The following is an 18,332-nucleotide window of genomic DNA, read 5'->3' as shown; positions in this document are numbered from 1 at the left end:
AGATCGTGACCTGGCTGAAGTCGGACGCTTAACCGACTGCGCCACCCAGGCGCCCCACTTGTTTTCTTTTTTGAGAGGAGACCTCCTTGGCTTTTTTGACCAAATGTTGTTGTTGTTTTAAGGCAGAAAAAAACCCTGCTCCAGTTTCATGTGATCCCAAATGGTATTAAAATGCCTCCTATTTCGTGATCTGGCAAAGTGCCATATGTTAGTACCTTAGAAATCTCCTTGCTGAATGTTGTCAGGACACAAATAGATTCTTTAGTATCAGTCTTTCACAACCCCACTGCCCTCAGAGGGGACGTGGCTATGGATGTTGTTTGGGTTGCTTTAAGTTGTTAAGTTACTTTGTTGTCCCAAGTATATGTGTGTTTCCCCAGAGGAAAGTCTTCTTTCAACAGACTCAAAAACTGTTTTTTTTCTTCTCTTTCCAGGTATCTGTAAACTTATAAATAATGGCTCATATATAGCAGCTTTTCCTCCACATGAGGTAATTTTGAAATACAATTTCAATTTAAAAAGTTTCTCATGATCAAAATGCTGATTTTTTTTTTTAAGTCTGGCTGCCGTCTTGTAAGAGGATTCAGTCAGCAAGTGGCCCTGGGCCTTTCTGAGTCCCCATTATGATCTCTGGCTGCACACTGGCCCCTGTGCTCCAGCACCTTTGTGCAATTTGTCCCATATTAGGAGTCGCGGCCCCAGAGAGAACTCAGGAACATTGTTCAACCACTCTGACCTCCTTCCTCTGTTCCAACACAGAGTTCCATGCTTGACCCAGCTTGGGATCCGTACCACTCCCAAACAGGGCAAGTTCTGGTTTGTGCCTAAGACAAACCCAACAACAAAAACCTGCACCCCATTATTTATGCGATTCTCTGCCAGGTAATTACCTGTTTACTAATTTTAAGTAGAAATGCCTGCTCCAAGCCGTGGTGAATTCTACTGCTGAGTCATGAACGACATTTGAATCAGTTTTGAACATCCTCTCCCAACACGCACACACACACACACATACACACACACACACTATTTTTAAGGCAATTTTGCATTTTGAAATAAGAACAGGGTCTTTAGAGGTATAATGTCTGCAATCTCAAGACCCATCCTTTCTATTTATAAAGGCTGAGGATTCACAGGATGTAATCTCTATATCTGAGGAATTCATAGTCTAGTAAAACGCATAAGGGATAAAAAGCATTGAGCACTTCCTATTTGGCACTGAGCTCAGTGTTTTATATGGATTATCTTATGTAATCCATAGACTAACCTTCTGAGATAGACAATAATAATAACTCCATTTTTTTAAGCTAGATCATTGAGCCACAGAAAAGCTATTAAAGGCACAGACAAGCTATTAAAGGCACAGACTTAAGACCAAGAAGCCAGACTCCAGTGCTTGTATTCATTGTGGTATGCCTACTCACAGTAGGAAAAAGAATAATAACAGGTAATATGTTAGCTTGTTTCATGAGACAGGCCCTGTGCACCTATTTTCTTGTTACTCTGACAGTAATCTTGGGGGGGTATATATTATTATTTTCTCATTTTAGAGATACAGAAACAAGGCTCAAAGAAATTAAACACCATGTCAGATTTGACGTAGTCTGTAAGGGGTGAAGTGTTCAGTGTAGCAAACCTAAGGCCCTGGGAGAGCTTCATAGCAAAAGAAGGTTTTGTTTGTTCTCTGTGTAAGTAATTTCATCTATATAACTAGTCTGTGTTCTAACAGTTTGACACTTTCTTGTATGAAATTTGGAAACTATTAGGAATCGATTGTAAATAACAGTCATTTTCCCACTCGTTGTGTGTTGGTTGGAGGAAGGGATTATTATGAAGAGGTAGGGGAAGTGGTCACTGAGTGCACATGGTTCTCTGAAAAGAGATGGAAATACATGGACCAGCAGGGGTCATCATTGCAGTCAGTTTTCTCTTACAGCTACCTGGTGTCACTGTCAATCCAGAACAGTATGGTTGAGGTTCTTGAGCAGAATTAAAACAATGATGTACTAGGGATTCTAAGCTTAGCCCTAAAACCCAGGAAGTACCTATGTCTGACCACTGAGAAGGTGACCACTGGTAAGGAAATCAGGTACTTTAAAAAGATGATCATGAATGACTGAAAGAAAGCTGAGATTTTGGTTCACCTTCCCTTACTTACCTGATCTGAAAGCAGTCTACCTTAACAAGCCAGTCCAACTGCACAAGCAAACAAATCTTTCCCAAGTGGACCTCCCCCATGCTTGAAATCTTGACCTTCACTTTCATCTTCTTAGATTCTGATCTTTAGCCTTTAAAAACCTTGGGCTCTCTTAGGGAAGGAAACTTGAACTGCACCACAGGAGGAAAACTTTTCTCTTCTTCCATTTGGGGTTCTTGGGCTAGCCTAATAATTAAGTTGACATAAAGCAGGTTAATAGGAGAAAAGCAAATTTACTTATGCATGTATAGGATCCCCACAAAGACACGAGAGGCTCTCCAGCAGTCAGGCAATTGAGGTTTATATGCTATCCTGAGCTAAGAAGAAGAGGGCAGGCATCTGGGACTTGTGAAGGGAAGGGACAGGGAAGGGAGACAATTCACAGGACGATGAGAGGATGAATATTGGATGAGCCAGTGCTTGCCATGTCTTGCATATAAGTATTTCTTATGTAAAAAAAGTTATCTTTGGTAATACCTCTCTTCCTCTCATAGCCTTCCTATCTAAATTATTTTAAGAAGTTAAGGGGTAGGTAAAAAATTCTTCTTGAGTCTATTGGCCCTAGTTATCTTCAGCTTAGAAATAATCTACATGCTGAGGCACCTGGGTAGCTCAGTCAGTTAAGCGGTGGACTTTGGCTCAGGTCATGATCTCACGAATTGTGAGTTTGAGCCCTGAGTCAGGCTTTCTTCAGTCAGCACGGATCCTGCTTTGGATCTTCTGTCTCCCTCGCGTTCTGTCCCTACCGCATTTGTGTACCCATTCATGTGCCCGCTTGTGCAAGCACACCCTCTCTCTCTCTCTCTCTCTCTCTCTCTCTCTCTCTCTCTGTCTCTCAAAATTAAATTAAATTAAAAAAAAAAAAAGAAATCATCTACATGCCAGAGTAGCACATTCTGCAGTCGCCCATCCTGAAGCCCCTCAGCACTTACCTGTACTCCCATCTTTACCTAATCAATTTATCCATTTCATTAGAAGACCAGAGGTAAAATCCACATGTGTTTCTCATTTCAGTCTTGAGGCATTTGCAGACCATGATTCAAGGTGTCCTCTCTCTTTGTAGGAACTCACACCCCTGGTTGTCTGGGATCACTCAGATGATAGTTTTCTACTTTTCAATGGCCACAATATATCAAACTCTGTAAATTAACTAAAATTGATTTTCTACTTCATATGTGCATGCATAGCACTTTATAGTGATTATCCAAGGGACCCTCACAAAGCTCCTCTGTGGTAGAAATCATTAATATTTATTCTTATTCTCATCATCTACATGAAGTAGCTAAGGCATAACTCCACTTGTTTTAAAATTTGGTTAAACTGCTTATAAAAGTAGAATCACACAGTGGAATGAGAGGGAGTTTGTCAAATCCTGTGTCCTAAGTTTTGGTTTAGAAAATAGAGTTGCCATATCTATTGCCCTCCTTTTTTATTATAAGTGTAAAGCAGTTCAGCCTTCAGGAAACACTGTCCTCTATAAGGCATATATATTCTCTGTGTCTGAAATTGTAACCCATGCAGTAGTTTTTGAGGGGAGATATAAAGAACCTGAAAATGTGTCCATTTTTGGAATAGCTTATCTAAATTAAGTTTTAAGTATTCTAGAATTTAAAACCTTGAATAGCAATTGTGACGTAGACTTCTTACACTTTTTGATTGAACATTTGCCTTCTTAGCCTCTGTAAATGAAATCAGTATTTTCTGGGACTGAATTGCTTCTTAAAGCAGAATAATACTCTTAATTTCTGAAGTAAAGATTACAACAATTTCTCTCAATGATGGTGAGGGTATAGTGTTTATTAAAAGGCCTGAGGTTACAAACAGTAAAACCTAAATTCTTTATTTTAAATGAAAGGAACCTCATTGGTTTAAAAAGGGACTTTAAGAAAGGATTTTTAAGGGACTGTCAGAATATTTTCAATGAAAGAGAAATATATAAAGGCATTACTACATTATTCCAGTGATGGGCTTAAGTTTAAAATTTCTGCAGCTTTCAATAAGCTGTTAAATTGTTCTGTAGGGAAAAAAATAGTAAAAGCAGTTCCGATTTAGTTCACATATACTAAGAGAATGTGTATCAATTTATCTTATGTGTTTCAGGGAGCCTACAAGAGTAGCCAACCCATCAAAACGCATGGACCTCAGAATAATAGGCATCTATTATATGAGCGCTGGGCACGCTGGGGAATGTGGTATAAGCATCAGCCCTTGGATTTAATCAGGTAATGTGGATGGATCAATATTAGATGCTCTATTATGTTGTTTTGTTGTCATTTTCATAGATTTGGAATTATTTCATTTAGCCACCAAATCATCTATATCATTCAGGATGCAGTTAGGAAAAAGAAGCCACTATAGGTCTTTCAATAAAGGAAACTTAACTTAGGGATTTGGTTATACAGGGGATAGGAAAGCTGGGAAATCAGGCAGGAATACTGAGACAACAGCAAAAAATTGCTAACAACCTTAAGGCTGGAGGGAAAATGGGATAGAGTATATTCAGAGCCCACTCCTTGGGCCCTTGGGCAGGAGCTATACCAACCATGACTAGGACTGTGTGCAGAAAACTGAGTGTTGGAAGTGGAACCATGGAGAAGGCATGGCTATGCTGGAGGATGGCCAAGAAAGAAGGAAAGATCTTGTTTCCCTCTTCCTTCCACCTTTGACTCCTGGCCCAGCTTAACCAGGAGCTGTTTCCAATGGAACCTGTGTAATTGACTTCCCTGTGAGAACAAACCAAAACAGGGAAAGGCAGAAAATGGATCTGAGAACAAAGAGGAAAATGACCAACATGGCATCTATGCATATACTTGTCTTTCAACAAAGATTTTGTGTGTATCTATTCTATTCCAGGAAGTATATTTCTAGTAAGTAACTGCTCTCAACTTGAATTAGTCTCCAAATATTCTCACATTCATGATTTATTTAATTTTTGTGGGGGATAATATGTTCTTTTAAAAAAAAATCAAGAAAATATATATTAAAAAGGACTTAAGTTTCTAGCTAACTATAAATATTCTTATAATGAAAGAAAAAAGCATTCATAAGTTTATATATGTTAATATTTTGAATTCTTTATGAAATATAAATATCAAGAATAACTCATAACTGTTCCCAGAAGAAAACTGATAGAACTGATAGAATAGAAGGAGTATCTGAAGAAAATTTAATAAAAGAACTATATACAGAAGTGTAAATAGTATCAAGGGAGCAAACATGATGATGACGAAGCTTCCAGAGACTAGCAAAAGTTGGATGTTGTCATCAATCCTAGGCCTGGAGGAACAAGGGGAAGGAAGAGTTGATAAGATTGGGTAAAAACAGAAGAGGGGGATGCCTGACAGAAGCTATAGTCTTAGGAAGAAAGCAGCTCCGGCCAGACCATGCACCAGGAGGGAGAAAGTCAGCAATACATCAATATCTCTTTGATCACACCCTGGGATCTTCTGCTGGTGATACCTTCAGTTGGCCAACAAGTCCATCAGGAAGCCAGAGGAAGGGATGAGCATAAGTGATACAGTCCATGAAGGTGAGCCTCCTGGGGCACAGAGCAGAAAAGAAAAGCTTAGCACAAAGATCTGGATGTACGGATCATAATATCCAGCACCAAACCATTTTTATTTCAAACATATTTCAAACTTGGGCATATCCCAAATCGAGATGTTTTTATTATAATTCTTTCGATCATAACAAATTATCAGATTCTGATTTACGTAGGGGAGCGAATTGTTATTTTAGGGATACGTGAACACAGTGAGATGTGCTGGTTCGCAGAACCGTATTTACTAGGTACTAAAACAAAGTTGGTATTTTCAAGCAAACATTTCAGTGTCAATAATTCTCTTATTTGCTGGACACATTGCCATTGCTGCTTCAGGTCATTTCAACAAGGGATAAATAGAGTTATTTGGCTACTATTACCGACTATTTGGATATTGTCATTGAAGGAAATTTTTGCTTATGAAAATCATATATTTTGTTTGTACGTGGCTGAAGAGAGAGAGAGGAGATGAAGGAACCGCCCAAGCTGAAGGCCATAAAAGAGTATAGATAGCATTTCAACGCATTCCTCCTCTCTAGGAACCTGCTTGTTACCAAAATACAAATCAGATCAAAAGAGAGTGACTATGGGTAAAGTGTAGTGCAGATACACTGTGCAGTGCAGATACAGTGGCCAATAGCCACCCCCTATTCCTCCTTGCCTTCCCATGGTTTTTGAGATATCTCTAGAGATCCTAGAAGATTGTGAATACCAGTACTCGAAGTCAAGGGGGTTTTCATCAGCTTTCTCTGCCTGGAAATAGCTTCTCCCTCTCCTGAACCAGATCTAAAATCTGCTGTAACCTATGTGATTAAACTACTGTCAAATAATATTGTTGCCCCTCTGGACTTCAACAATGTGTAATCGAAAATCTCAGTAGAATTCTGTCTGTATAAGGGAGGGTTGTCTGTGCAATGCTCTATGGTTGTTATTGTAAAGGCATTCCATTATGTTAGTAATATGTGCTAAAAACCTACTCCCCTCACAGAGGAACACTTGTTAAAAGGAATAAATGGCTTGTTTGAAATACCTGTTAATATAAGCTTTCCTCTGAAGTAGAACATTATCGTTGTATGAGAAGTGAATGGACCACTGATCTATGTCTCCCAGGAGAAATCAATGTAAAAACAAAAACTTAGATAAATGATCCTTCATGGAAGATGACTCCATTTCTACACCTGGTAGAATATACAAAATTTTAATTGACATAATACAGAGAAAAAATAATAATTTTCAGAAAGAGAAGCCTTGTGAAGGGAAAAATAACAAGAAAAACTTCTTCCCAACAAGAATCTCTGCCCAATTGCAGTATTCCTAAATGAATAGTAAAACACCAATTGTTAAAACTATTGCTGGGACAAAATTGTGTTACGTAGCCATTTTTAGAAGATAGAGACCAAGTAGTAGTAGAGAATGCAGGAAACTATTATTTCTTATCAGAGCTTTAGAAACTGTGTAGCAGTTGGTATTGTCAGAAGACTTTGTGAAAAGAGAGAATTGGGTAGTCATTAGAATTGTCCTATCCATCTGCCATTTCCATATAAACTATGCTCGTCAGCTCAAGGAAAATAAAACACATTCATTTCCTTAGCTTCATTCAATACTCCCTGTGGTGGGAGTTAGTGAAACAAGACACAGGTCCACTTCTAGGCACTTGCAGTCTTATGGGAAGGGAGAGGAAGTGAAGAGTGACAGATAATTAATTGTCTTAAAGTGTTGTAAATTTAGGACACTGGAATGTCAATAAGGGCAGTATACGAGCAAAATCAGGGCTATCTTACCCAGGGTTGTAGTGTAAGTCAGGAAAAGCTTCTTGTAAGAAGTGATACAAACTGAAGGATGCATACAGGCCAGACAAGGTAAGAGAGTCAAATGTAATATTCCAAAGTCAGGGAACAGAATTAACCAAGGAAAGAATCATGTGCCCCAGGAACCACAAAGTTAACTTTGTTGTGGAAAGTGTAACATAATTGTGCAGATTGTGTCTAGCAGAAGGGAGTCTGGCCAAGGGTGCAGATGGAGACTGAACTGGAATCTACTCTCAGCATCTACCTATAGGGGAGACTTCTTTCCCTAATTCACACAAAAGTAGTTTGGTTTAGTACAGTTCTGTGCATGGAAAACAAAGAGATTCTACTAGGAGAATGGAGAAAGGCAAGAGTTGGGCTATATTAAGAAATTCGACACAGAAAGAATACATTTTATAAAATTGCTCCTTCTAATGTTTGAAGATAAACAGCATCACCATCATTGGATTCATTAGCAAGTGGGAATATTAAGATACGCTACATGGAACTGAGCAGGAACTGAGCTGTTATATCCACCAAATTCTGACCAGGTGTGACAGCAACATTTGTAGTGTTGCTTACGTTACCTTAAGCTAAGAGTTGGCTTTCTTGTGCAGGCTATACTTTGGTGAGAAGATTGGGCTGTACTTTGCTTGGCTGGGATGGTATACTGGAATGCTGATTCCTGCAGCACTTGTTGGCTTGTGTGTTTTTTTCTATGGGATATTTACAATGAATGCAAGTCAAGTAAGGTAAGCTATTAACAGACTTATTAAAATGTGTTGGCCTTTATTCTGACTGGGCAAAATCTTTACGATAATGCTGACTATAAAAAACAAGTAATGGTGCTACAATTAATTTGCTGTTTTTTTTTTTTTTTGAGGGGAGGGGAAAAGCACTATTTTTAAAAGGCTATTCCATATTTTTATATGCAAATTCTATTGGGTAAGTTCTAAGACTGTTTCTCTTTATGCAAAATTTCTCTTGCCAGTACATCCCACATAATAATTCAACAATGCAATGAGAGTCTTATGTAATTTACATTTTCATAGTATTTGCTAGTCTAGAAAGCCCTCTCAGTACAGTAGTTCAAATAATTAGAATAGCTACAATTCTTTAAACACTTACAATATACAAAGAGCCTCCTGTTAATGTTTTTTTTTTTCTTTTGATATGAGCTTCACTACCACCCTTAGAAGTGAGTATTCCTTTTTGCAGCTGAGGGAACCTTATATAGTTAGAGAATAAACAAATACATAAGTATCTGTAGCACATGATTCCAGCTCTAAGTAATCCTCTCTCCTGAGAACATAAAATCAGTTTGTATTTTCTTCTTCTTCTCTATAAGAACATTTTTTTTTAGTACCAGCTTAAGGTATCAAGACAGTAGTAAAATAAGGTTTCACAAAAATCAAGCAGTTATCAAAATGGTGATTTTCTGTTAAAGTTGAAATACTCAAGATTTGGGTAAAGGCACAATACATTATTATTCAGCAGAGATAAGACTCACCCCAGCATTAAAGAATCCTCTTAGCAGCATCTTCTATTTAATATATACAAGGATATCATCAAGTTCAGGCTTGTATGATACAATTCAAAATATGAAACTCATTTTTTTCTCCTTTGGTCCATCTTTTAACCATGGCCTCGCTACTGGGTAGTAATCATGACAGTTAATGGGATCATAAAAATTCATTTCCTTGAATTTTCTCTAAATATATATATATATATATATATATATATATATATATATATATAATTTGCATATGTATATGTATAACAATTTGCCTAAAAACAAAATACAGTAAAACCTTGGTTTGCAAGCATAATTCGTTCAGGAAACATGCTTATAATCCAAAGCACTCATATATCAAAGCGAATTTTCAAGAATCATCACCTTAATTGTGATCATGTGATATTTGGCATCACATACTATTTGTATTCCAAGATATCGCTTGTTTATCAAGTTAAAATTTATTAGAAATGTTTGCTCGTCTTGCAGAACACTCACAGAAGAAGTTACTCAGAATCCCAGGTTTTACTACTTTCTCTGTCCTAGAGTTAAATCCAGTTCCATTACCAACTTCCTTGATTTGGTTTCTCAGTGTCCCCTTGTTCTCCATGAAGGCCAACTATTAATTAGTTTGAACACTAAGAAACACTTACTATTCAAAAAACAGTTCATCTGGTCATATGTTTATTTCAGAGATTTGCAAACTCACTACAAGTATGGAAGGCAGCATCTTCCAGAGCAAATTTGTGCCCAGTGGGAACATCCATCCCTATGTGGGCATATCTCTATATGCTGTTGAATCAGTATCCTCTGAGCCTAAGAAAACAGGTTGTGTACCGAAGTTATAGTGTCTTGAAAAGAAAAACTTTTTTTTTTGCTACTTTTCTATTCTCTGTTTCTATGAATTTGGCTTTTTTAAAGGTTCACATATAAAGTGATACCATGCAGTATTTTTTTTCCCCTCTGGCTTATCTCACTTGGTATAATGCACTCAAGCTCCATCCATGTTGTCACAATTGGCAACATTTCCTTTTTTCTCATGGCTGAATATTCCATTATATACTATACCACATCTCCTTTGTCCATTCATCTACTGATGAGCACTTGGGTTGTTTACATATCTTGGCTATTGTAAGTAATGCTGCAATGCACATAGGAATGCAAATATTTCTTCAAGATCCTATTTTCATTTCCTTTGAAGATATGTAGATATTTAAAAGTGGGATTCCTGGATCATATGGGAGTTCTATTTTTAATATTTTGAGGAACCTCCATATTGTTTTCCATAGTGGCTGCACTAACTTACATTCCCATCAGCAATGTTTTGATTATAGGAATCCTAACAGGTGTGAGGTGATACCTCATTGTGGCTTTGATTTGCATTACCCTGATGATTAATGATATTGATTCACCTTTTCATGTATCTGTTGATTTGTATATCTTCTTTGAAAAAATAATGTCTATTCAGTTTCTCTGCCCATTTTTTAAATCAGATTTTTTGTTTGCATTGAATTGTATGAGTTCTTTATATACTTTGGATATTAACCCCTCATCAAATATATGTTTTGTAAATATTTTCTCCCATTCTGTAGATTGCATGTTTGTTTTGTTGGTTAATTTTTACATATGGTGTAAGATAGGGGTTCAGTTTCATTCTTTTGTATGTGAATATCCAGTTTTTCCAACACCATCTATCAACGAAACTATGCTTTTTCCATTATATATTTTGGCCCCTTTGTTGAAAAGTGCCCACATATACATGGGTTTATTTCTGGGTTCTGTATTCTGTTCCATTGATCTATGTGTCTGTTTTTATTCCAATACCATAAGTTTTTATTACTATAGCTTTAAAATTAATATTATTTGAAACCAGGGATATCATGTTTTCCATTTTGTCCTTCTTTCTCAAGATTGCTTTGCCTACTTGAGGTTTTTCATGTTCCATACATATTTTAGGATTGCTTTTTCTATTTCTGTGAAAATACCATTGAACTTTCATAGAGATTGCATTGAATCTGTAGAAGTCTTTGTGTAGTATGGACATTTCCACAATATTAATTCTTCCAATTCATGAGCACAAAATATCTTTCTATTTATTTGTTTCTTTTTCAATTTCTTTCATCAACATCTTAGTTTTCAGTGTGTAGATCTCTCACCTCCTTAGTTAAATTTAACCCTAATTATTTTATTCTTTTTGGTGCAATTGTAAATGGGATTATTTTCTTAATTTCTCTTTTTGATAGTTTATTGCTAGCGTATAGAAATGCAACTGATAAGTGTATATTGATTTTGTATTCTGCAACTTTATTGAATTCATTTATTAGTTCTAACAGGTTTTTTTTTGGTAGAGTTCTCAGGGTTTTAGAAAACTACTCTTTTAATATGAATGGATGAAGACACAAAATGATTCTCAGATGGTTAGCTATTGTTCAGATTGGTTCTATGGAGAATATATTCGCAAATTTTTACCATGTGTTGTAGACTCTGTCCTCTACCCCTGCAAAGCTGAAAATGAGCAAAACAATGAAAGGAATAGATTTGCTCTTGCTATTGATTTATGTACCAACAGAGTAAATTAGACTTCTTGTATATAAGTACCTTTAGAACACGGAGTGCTTTAAAAGGCATTAGCAAACTCTTTTCTTCAGCGCTTTATGGTATTCTATTACTGCTACTCTGTCACACTATAATTAACATCTTGTCAGACTTTCTATTCTAAACCAAGATAAGCATCACTGAATATCTTGACTTTCAAAACTTCATGGGACTGAAATTTTCTATTCAAGGTGTCAGACATCGTTCAGTCGTAGGTGTTATGGCAGGTCAGGAGAGGGCACGGGGCTTTTATTTGGTGTTGCATTGTCTTAGTATTATTTTATGAAACTATTTTTTGTTACAAGGTAACAAAATGTTAAGAAGCTGAAGATTGGGTTGGATTTATTGTGTTTCTACTGTCCATATTTATATAAATTAAGGTCATATTACCTGTTCTGTAGCTCATTGTAGAATTATGTAGCAATCAATTTGTGGATTATTTATTGTATATATATGTACATGTGTCTATTTATATGTGTTCATTGGCCTTACCTAACCAAATGTGGTCAGATTTTTGCTGGCAGAGTACATATCATAGGGATGTAAAAATGAACAAGCAGGCAGATAAAATAGTTTTTCAGGTCCAGAACAAAGAGCAGAAGCCCCAACTTTCTGGTCCCTTCTTTCCTCTTTGGTATTAGAACTTGCCAAGAAATTGATGTGGTTTTCAGTATTAGACCAGCCTTTCAAAAACAGTTGGGTAATACAGGACCTCTTGAACCCTCTCCTGACAACATCCTTAGCAATGAAGTTTCTATTTATCTAGTGCCTACGATATGCCGGGCACAGTATCAATATCCCTTATGTAATATCCCAGCTAGATATTATCTTCATCTAGAGATGAATAAATAGAACCACAGAGAGGTAAGTGACTCGGTCAGGAGAATGTATATAGTATGTGGTCAGCTAAGTTTTAAACCTTTACTGGATTCTTTTTAATTGTGGTAAGACCACTTAACATTAGATTTACCCTGTTGACGAAATTTTAGGTGAGCATTACAGTATTATTAACTCTAGGCACAATGTTGTACAGCAGATCTCTGGAACTTATTCATCTTCTATAACTGGAACTCTATATCTGTTGAAGAGCAACTTCCCACTTCCTCCTCTCCTCCCCTCTGGCGACTATGATTCTGTTTTGTTTCTCTCAGTTTGACTGTTTTAAATACTTAAAATATGTGAAGTCATGGAGTATTTATCCTGTGCATGGCTTATTTCACTTAGCACAATGTCTTCCAGGTTCATCATTCATGTTGCTGCATATGTGGAATTTCCTTCTTTTTTTTTAAGGCTGAATAATATTCTATTTTGTGTTTATACCACATTTTCTTTATCCATTCATCAGTGGACACTTGGGTTATTTTCGTATCTTGGCTATTGTGAATAATGCTGTAATGAACACAGGAGTGCAGATATCTCTTCTAGATCCTACTTTCAGTTCTTTTAGATATATACCCAGAAGTGGGATTGCTAGATTATATGGTAGTTCTAGATTTAATTTTTTGAGGAACCTCCATATTGTTTCCCATAGTGGCTGCACCATTCTACAGTCCTGCCAACAACGTGCAAATGTTCCAAAACCTCCACATCTTTGCCAACACGTGTTATCTTTGTTTTGTTTTATTCTGTTTGGTAATAGTAATTCTAATATCTTGTGATTTGGTTTACTTTTCCCCAGTAATTATATCTAATTCTAAAATCCATGTTTTGCTCATGCTTCCATACTGCCTTCCCTTAAACATACTTTCACATTTTCACTTTCCTCAAAATGGACATCACCAAGCACCTTTTCTGTGCTTTGTCATCTTTATAGGATCACAGGAGGGCCCGGGAGCGGGTCTAGACATCCACCCCCGAAAGGACAAATTGCTAGCTTCTCCTGCTATCTTAAGTTGGTGGTAATTATTATTTCCTTCAAATCAGCCCTTGGTGGTATGTCTGACAATAGATGTCAAATAAAAGAAAGCGACAATTCAAGTGGTGGTTTCTGTTATCAGGCTGCGCAGAAGATATGAAGAAACACTCATGCTGTGCACTCTCCCTCCCTCTAGTGGTTAACTAAACTCAAAGAAATTTGTGCTAGTATTAAATTCTTTATTTTAGGCTAAAATATATGTTGTCAAAAATTGTTTATTTTTTTTTATGTTACATACCGAGTTAAACATTGAACAACTTACCAAAAATGAATTTAATAATTCTGGAATTCAAAATAGTGTTCAGTCTGATGGTTTGGGATTCTAGACACAGTGTTTTGATAGATTTGTGCTTTTGTTTGACAATTTAGGAGATGGGAAATATGACGTGGTAAAAACTGCCTCTAATACTTTTTAGTATGGGATTTCAATGCAGGACACATTGTGTTATTCTTGAAACACAATGAATTTTAAATTGTAAGCAAAATTTCCTTCAAGGACTGTTTTAATTCTTCTTGTTCCTACAAATTAGTAGCATTACTAAGAGGAGGTATCATCTTTTTCTTTTGGTCTTTTAATATGTATGTTTTACCTGCTTTACTTCATATAGACATCCCAATTACTAGCAAGATGGTGTGTGTGAAAGTAGGAGAATTATAGTATTTTTTAGACCCATAACACTATCATCATCATTAATAAAAGTTTTATAAGAAAATTATTTATTTTATTTTTTATTTGCCAGATTTTTTTTATTCAATTACAGTTAACATACAGTGTAATATTAGGTTCAGGTGTACAATATAATGATTCAACAGTTTGTGAGTTACTCCGTGCTCATCATCAGAAGTGAACTCAATCCCCTTCACGGGAAAGTCACTTTTAATATGAAATAAAAACATTTCTCTTTGAGATATGTTGTAGCTGATGGAGAACTTGACCTAGAATCACAAAAACCTAAATTAGGCTCCCTGAAGTACCTCTTTTTAGCTGTATGACCTCAAGCAAATTACTTAAATTAAACATCAGTTTACTCTCAGTTGTGGAGATAATTAACCATTGCAGAGATTGCAGTGAGGACCAGACTAAATGGACATGAACCCACTTTTGCCCACTTTAAAGCATTGTATTACTATATAGTATTATTACTTACTATTTATTCCCACTTTAGAGTGAGATTTTATAAATCCAGCATTTGAAATACATTGTTTTTTTGCTTCATTTGAGGGTGTATTTTTGAAAACAGTAAATTGTGCTGTAAACACTGCCAATTAAACCTTTATTAACAGTTGCATTTCCAGACTTACTGTCAAAAGCCTTTAAATTACCTTCAACATTTCCAGGGCAGATTTAATTAAAGACAATTTATTTAGAGGCTACTAAGTGGGAAAGGGCCACTTCTGACAGATAAACGCACAAAACATTTTAAAAATAGGTTGCTGTGAACTCAGGCTGAGAGGCTTTTGAGAAATTGTTACTGGTGCCCTACTCCTATCACAAGTCATCTAAAATGTATGATGAGATCTTTAAAAGTTAGTGGGCATAAAACTGAAGAGACAAGTATTATCAAGTTATATTCTAATAGAAAATATAATAGGTTTCAGTAAATAAAGACTATGTCATGTCATCATGACTGTGTGTCAAGACACCACAAAAAAAAAAAAAAGTCAACTCCCTCAAATTTCTACTGAATGTGATGCCCCTGTTGGCTGGAGGGCGAGTTATGAATTTGTGTGGATTTGTGTGAATTATGGGTGCTGTTCATCTTGGTGATTCTAAGGCGTGAGATGCAGGAGAAAGATTTGATTTCAGCTCAGGCACTTCCAAGCTGTGAGCTTGGCTGAAAGTCACTTGGGTGTTCCTTACAAGATTACCCTCAGTGCCATGAAATCATGTGTAACTATCTTTGTAACAAAGCCCACAAGTGTCTCACAAGTGTCAAATATGGCCTACTATCATTACCGTATCCAGGCAGAGACTTCTAAAACTGAAGAAGTCAACAAAAATGTCCGTATCACAAATATCCTAAAAATTTGAGTTGGAACCACTCTAAGTTCTTGCTTACCTGTCCACCACTCCCACTATCCGTGTCTTCTTTTCCTCTCTGCCTTGCTGCTTCCCACAGGACTAGCCAGAGGAGCTAAGCACCTTCTTAAACATGGAGGTTCATGCTTTCTCTCTCTTCTTTGGTTTCCCAAGCCAAGAAATTTGCAAGGCCACTGAAGTCTTCATGTGCCCTCTCTGTGACAAGAACTGCTCACTGCAGAGACTCAATGAAAGCTGTATCTATGCCAAGGTGAGTGTGGACCCTTGCATTCTCCTTCCCGAGCTCTACTTTTTCTCAGAAGTAGGTAGGAAAAAGTGAAAACTTGAATAGATCATCATTCGGCAGCAATTATAAAATGAGTATATTTTTATTTGAATATTTTAGTCTTCCTTTGTTTTTATAACCGATTATTGTCATATGGACATAAACTTCCACTTGGAATGACATATAGATTCTTTTTAGGAGAAGATGATTATATCTCTTGCTAATGATTAAATTTCCATCATCCATGAATACTCATTACAACACTTTTAATTTTAGGGGTACCTGGGGCTCAGTCGATTGAATATCCAACTCTTGATTTCAGCTCAGGTCATGATCGCAGGGTTATGGGATTGAGCCCTGCACTTAAGATTCTCTCTGTCCCTCTGCCCCACTCCCCAGCTCATCCTCTCTCTTTCTCTAAATAAAAAATAAAAACAAACAAAAAACCCCAATACTTTAATTTTACAAAAGAAAGGAAACAACATACTAAAAATTCTCAAGTCGCTGCCTATTAGGATAACCTGAAGGCTCTTAAAACTTCTGAAGCCCAAGCCACACCCCAGAGTAATTAATTAAATCAGTATCATTGGGTTTGGAACATAGACATCCATCTATTTTAAAACTTCCCAGATGATTCCCATGTGCATACAAGTTTGAGAAACTGAATTTTACAATGATTATTGTTTATATTTAAAAGTTTTATTGAAGTATAATTAACATATAATAATATGTACACATCTAAAGTGTATAAATTGACACATTTTGATGTTATATATGTACCTGTGAAACCATCACCCCAAGAAAGATAATGGACATATAATCACTTCCAAAAGTTTCCTCATGGCCTCTTGTAATCCCTGCCTCCCTCTCCTCCCCAGTTCCACCCCTGTGTCCAGGCAACCAACTGCTTTCTGTCTTTATAGAAAAGTTTGTATTTTCTAGAGACTCTTATGTAAATGGAATCGTACAGTTTGTGGGTTTTTTTCTGGCTTCTTTCACACAGCATAGTTATTCTGAGATTCAACCATGTTGTAACATTTATCAGTAGATCTTTTCTTTTTATTGCTGAGGAGTATTGCATTACCCAGCTATGCCAGAATTTGTCTATCTGTTTATCTATTAATGGACCCGTGGGTTGTTTTGAATTACCGTTTTACCTAAAGCTGCTCTGAACATTCATCTACAAATCTCCATATAGGCACTGTTATTTCTCTTGGGTAAAAACCTAGGACTAAAATGATTAGATTATATGATAGGTGGGCGTTTAACCTTCTAAGAAACTGCCAAAATGTTTTCCAAAGCATTTATACCATTTTACATTCCTATCCACAGTATATGAGGGTTCCAGTTTTCCATACAGTCACTAATCCCCAGAATGGCTAGTCTTTTTTATTCTAACTATTCTAATAGATGTGTAGAGGTATTATAATTTAGTTACTTGGAAATAATTTGGTCCTTTTGGGCCTTGCTTTTTTTTAAGTTTTATTTATTTTGAGAGAGAGAGAGAGAGAGAGAGAGAGAGCGAGCGAGCCTGAGCAGGGGAGGGACAGAGAGAGAGGGAGACACAGAATCCCAAACAGGCTCTGGTCTGTCAGCGTAGAGCCCAATGCAGGGCTCCATCCCATGAACCCTGAAATCATGGCCTGAGCCAAAATCAAGAGTCAGATGCTCAACTAACTGAGCCACCCAGGTGCCCCAGGTCTTGCTTTTAAGATTTGTAAGGTAGGTTCATAGCAGTACTGTAACTAGCATGATTTTTTCCTTGCAATGAAAGCAAGATCTGGCCGTGTACTGTAGCAACTGCACTGCAAATAGAGGGTTTCCAGTCTGGCTGGTGGGAATGGGCTCACTAATAATCCTTTCAGGTGGTTCTTTCCTCAAGAGGTTTCCTCACAGACACGCTCACTGGGCACTGTCTGGGGTGCCCATGTTTACGTCCTACGAACTCTTTCCGTGCAGTAATCTGAGGCAGTTGTAATGCTCACCTCACGTGTTTCCTTCCTCCCAAGGATCATTTATGGCTCTTCCTGCCTAGTATCCACTGTCTTGAAATCTGTTGCTTATGTATTTTGTGCATTTTTTTGTTGTTTCCAGAATGGGGATAAAATCAATCTCAGTTACTCCATCTTGTTCAAAGTAGAGGTCTCTATACAATGAAGTTTGATGAGGCAGAGTATAAAATCAGAAGTCACTCAATACCCTACTACAAGCCCAAACCTAGTAAAATTAGCTTCTGGATAGTTCATTGTGAATACAAGGCACAGGAAAATCTGTTTTGTTTATAGTTTAGTTTATAAAATTATACTTAGTTTTGAATTTGTTTAAGTGTTCCACAAAGATGTCTTGTTTTGGGAAGCATTTTCTCAATACGTTTTGCAAAAGCCACATATTAAAGTTATGAGATGTAGAGATACATGTCCTCCTAACCCATGCATTTCAAGGATATATGACAGCCTTAGGGATACCAACAAATCCATA

The 18,332-nt window shown here is 36.8% G+C and overlaps 1 protein-coding gene across 3 annotated transcripts in view; it reads left to right on the top strand.

Annotated features, from left to right (window-relative positions):
* ANO3 (anoctamin 3) overlaps nucleotides 1–18,332 on the top strand; it is a 422,003-nt gene that overhangs the window by 325,527 nt on the left and 78,144 nt on the right. For all 3 annotated transcript variants that reach the window (XM_040495589.1, XM_040495590.1, XM_040495592.1), the window contains 4 exons: nucleotides 435–490; nucleotides 4,298–4,419; nucleotides 8,143–8,277; nucleotides 15,743–15,839. In XM_040495589.1, coding sequence (XP_040351523.1) covers nucleotides 435–490; nucleotides 4,298–4,419; nucleotides 8,143–8,277; nucleotides 15,743–15,839 — 410 coding nt within the window. The remainder of the gene's footprint in view (nucleotides 1–434; nucleotides 491–4,297; nucleotides 4,420–8,142; nucleotides 8,278–15,742; nucleotides 15,840–18,332) is intronic.

This window comes from Herpailurus yagouaroundi, unplaced genomic scaffold (genome assembly GCF_014898765.1).
Source record: "Herpailurus yagouaroundi ecotype Mexico unplaced genomic scaffold, PumYag 187, whole genome shotgun sequence".
Classification (NCBI taxonomy): Eukaryota; Metazoa; Chordata; class Mammalia; order Carnivora; family Felidae; genus Herpailurus; species Herpailurus yagouaroundi.
The sequence above is the reverse complement of the archived record's forward strand: the minus strand, read 5'-3'. Positions and strand labels throughout refer to the sequence as shown.